The sequence below is a fragment of the Gekko japonicus genome, unplaced genomic scaffold (genome assembly GCF_001447785.1).
Source record: "Gekko japonicus isolate JY-2015 unplaced genomic scaffold, Gekko_japonicus_V1.1 scaffold2193, whole genome shotgun sequence".
NCBI lineage: Eukaryota > Metazoa > Chordata > Lepidosauria > Squamata > Gekkonidae > Gekko > Gekko japonicus.
The window spans coordinates 1-3,342 of NW_015168111.1; the positions used below are offsets into that span (position 1 = coordinate 1).

Here is a 3,342-nt window from a genome sequence, read left to right on the forward strand (position 1 = left end):
TATGGCTTTATATATAAGGGAGAGATGAATAGAATATATGAAGGAGACTATGGGATGGACTCTCACTCAATGGTAGAACATCTGCTTGTCACACAGAAGGTCTCAGGTGGAATCCTGGGCTTCTTCAGTTAAAGGGATCAGTTGAAAGGTGATGCAAAAGATCTCTGCCTGAGACCTTGGGGAGCTCCTTGTCAGTCTGAGTAGACAATACTGACTTTGATGAACCAATGGCCAGATTCAGTACAAGGCAGCTTCATGTAAGGTGTTGTTTCCTGTTCTCATTTTTGTTACAAAAATCTATGGATGGTTTTGCATCAATTTTTTATTCTCAGATTAAATGAAAATAATCTCATAATAATCAACCATTCATGCGTTTTACTCTGAAATATAGACATTCAGTAATTTATGCCACATATTTATTAAAGAAATCAGCACTGTCTGAATAGATATCATAGTTTTTGTTCATTAACAGACCACTTCTCCATGACTAATTTTATACTGGGGAAATGATGAATTGCATCCAGACACTCTCTTTTATCAGAGAGAGGTCCTCCATAGGCCACAGGAATAAACAGTTTTAAAGGGGGATTAGATAGAATTATGGAGGACAAGTCTCTCAATGGCTACTAGCTATGGTGACTGAAGGCAGCCTCCACATTCAGAGGCATTAAACCTCTGAATCCCAGAGCCAGGAGGTAGCATCAGGGAAAGGCCTTGGCCTCTATGCCCTGTTGTTGACTGTCTAGATGAGCTGGTTGGCCACTGTGTGAGACAGGAAGCTGGAGTAGATGAACCATTGGTCCAATCCATTGAAGGGAGACTCTGAATGCACAAAAGTCTTTGGATCTGATCCAAGGTAAGAAATGGTTTGTGCTTAGAAAGGAAGCCAAATACCTAAACTCGTGAGGAGGACACCAATTCCATTTCATTGATCTAGACAAATTTCTTCAGAAACTTTCTGAGGGCTTCCTTCATCTCTCGGTTTCTCAAGCTGTATATCATTGGATTGAGTAGTGGAGTCAAAACAGTATAAAAGACAGCAAAGATTTTGTTTAGTGCTCTCAACTTCTCAGTCTTTGGAACCACATAAGCAAGCACCAGGGTCCCATAGAAAATCGAAACTACAATAAGATGAGAAGAACAAGTGGAGAAAGCCTTTTTCTTCCCAGTGGTGGATGGGATTCTCATGATGTTCTTGATGATATATATGTAGGATGCCACAGTTACTATAAATGGTGGCAGGGTAAAGATGGATGAAAACACAGTAAGCATAAGCTCGATGGTCTTTGTTTCACTGCAAGAAAGTTTCACAATTTGGGTTATTTCACAGAAGAAATGGTCAATATCCTTGGGGCCACAGAATACTAAATGTGATATCAATATGACAAATACTGACATCTCTATGAATCCATTGATCCAAGAACCAGCTGCCAGATGAATGCATAGCCTAGTGTTCATAATAGAGACATAGTGCAGAGGTTTGCAGATGGCTAAATATCGATCATAAGACATCATCGCTAAGAGGTAACATTGTGTAGCGGTTAGGGAAGCAAAAGAGTAAAACTGAGCAATACAGCCCCATAGTGATATATTTCCATCCCCAGTCAGGAAGGAAGCAAGCATCTTTGGGAGGATGGTGCAAACTGTGCAGCTATCCAAGCAGGACAAGTTGCATAAGAAGAAGTACATGGGGGTATGAAGCTGTGGTTCAGAAATTACTAGGACAATGATGAGGATGTTGCCAGCCATCGTGTAGACATAGATCAGAAGAAATAAAGAGAAGAGAGGAATCCGCAGGTCCTGTACATCCCCAAATCCTAGGAAAGTTACTTCTGCAATGTTGGTTTGGTTTTCCCATTTTTCATTTGTCATTTCTTTTTCTTGAAAATAAAACATATCAGGATTTTTTTTTAATACCATTTTTAGTTAGAAGAGAAGAAGAGAAGAGATTGGATTTCTACGCCACCCTTCACAACCTGAAGTAGTCTCAGAGTGGCTTACAATCTCCTTTCCCTTTCCCTCCTCGCTGAGAGAGCTCTCTCTCGAGAACTACTCATGAGAGAAGAGCTCTGAAAGAACTTATGACTGACCCAAAGTTACACCAGCAGCTGCATGTGGAGGAGTGGGGAATCAAACCCGGTTCTCCCGAATTAGAGTCCATGCTCCTAAGTACTACACCAAAGTGGTGAAAACTCTCTCACACACTGATGCATTGGGATGGATCCAACCACCTTTTCTTCCTGTGAAACAGGAAGAAGAAGAAGAGGAAGAGAAGGAGGAGATTGGATTTATACCCCGCCCTTCACTCAGAGTCTCAGAGCAGTTTACAAACTCTTTTCACTACCCCTCCCACAACAGACACCCTGTGAGGTAGGTGGGGCTGTGAGTGCTCTTTCCAGAACTGTCCTTGAGAGAACAGCTCTGACAGAACTATGGCTTGCCCAAAGTCATCCAGCAACTGCAAGTGGAGGAGTGGGGAATCAAGCCCAGCTCTCCCAGATTAGACTCCACACACTTAACCACTACACCAAAAAAGGCATCCAAAAAGGGCATGATGGGGATTGTGAGACCTGCATGGACTAATGCCATCTGGAGAGTCTCTCACAGTGAGGTGGGAAAGATTATGGTTAAAAAACTGACTAGATCCAATCCACCATATTATAATAGACCACTAATTTACTGGTAAAAAGGTAAAGGTAAAGGTTCCCTTGCTCGAAAGCCAGTTGAATCCGACTCTAGGGTTGCGATGCTCATCTCCGTTTCCAAGCCGAAGAGCCAGCGCTGTCCGAAGACGTTTCCGAGGTCATGTGGCCGGCATGACTAAACGCTGATGTGCACAGAACCTTTAAATAGAAAGAACTTCAGAAATGTAAACTACCAGAAATCACAACACACTTTCAATGTTTCTTATCATGCATGGATTTCGAGCTACTACAGAGGAATTCATTCTGAGTCATAACTTGTATGTGTTGAACCAAAGGGGTAGCACTTAGAACAGATTCCGATTGTGACACACAAACTATGTATTTCGGCCTGGTCTCAATACTGTCTAGAAACATTTTCAGGAAGTCATGATGATGGTTTGAGGACATTACATTGTTCAACATAGGGCAACATCCATTTGTGTTAACCTGACTCAAATCTTTCTGAAGGTACAGCTGCATGTACGCTTACCTGGGAGAAAGCACCAGCTAATATGTTAACATAAATAGTCATTATTATTTGCTAATCAACTTCTGTATCAAGTATCTACATAGTCAATTTTGAGTGCTCAGAGTACTAAACCTGTTTGTTTCATTCATTCTTTCCCTGCTTACATTGGCTGTGGTGTGTGTGTGTGTG

General features: G+C 41.7%; 1 protein-coding gene across 1 annotated transcript; it reads right to left on the reverse strand.

Annotated features, from left to right (window-relative positions):
• Nucleotides 1-933: 933 nt before the first annotated feature.
• On the reverse strand, nucleotides 934-1,833 carry LOC107113487 (olfactory receptor 226-like). Its single transcript, XM_015414822.1, has one exon. The coding sequence runs from the start codon at nucleotides 1,747-1,749 to the stop codon at nucleotides 934-936; it is 816 nt and encodes a 271-aa protein (XP_015270308.1). The 5' UTR covers nucleotides 1,750-1,833.
• Between the last annotated feature and the right edge of the window lie 1,509 nt (nucleotides 1,834-3,342).

Excerpts from the sequence above, each read along its gene's own strand:
- LOC107113487 (XM_015414822.1), bottom strand. The coding sequence starts at position 1,749 with ATGGCTGGCAACATCCTCATCATTGTCCTAGTAATTTCTGAACCACAG.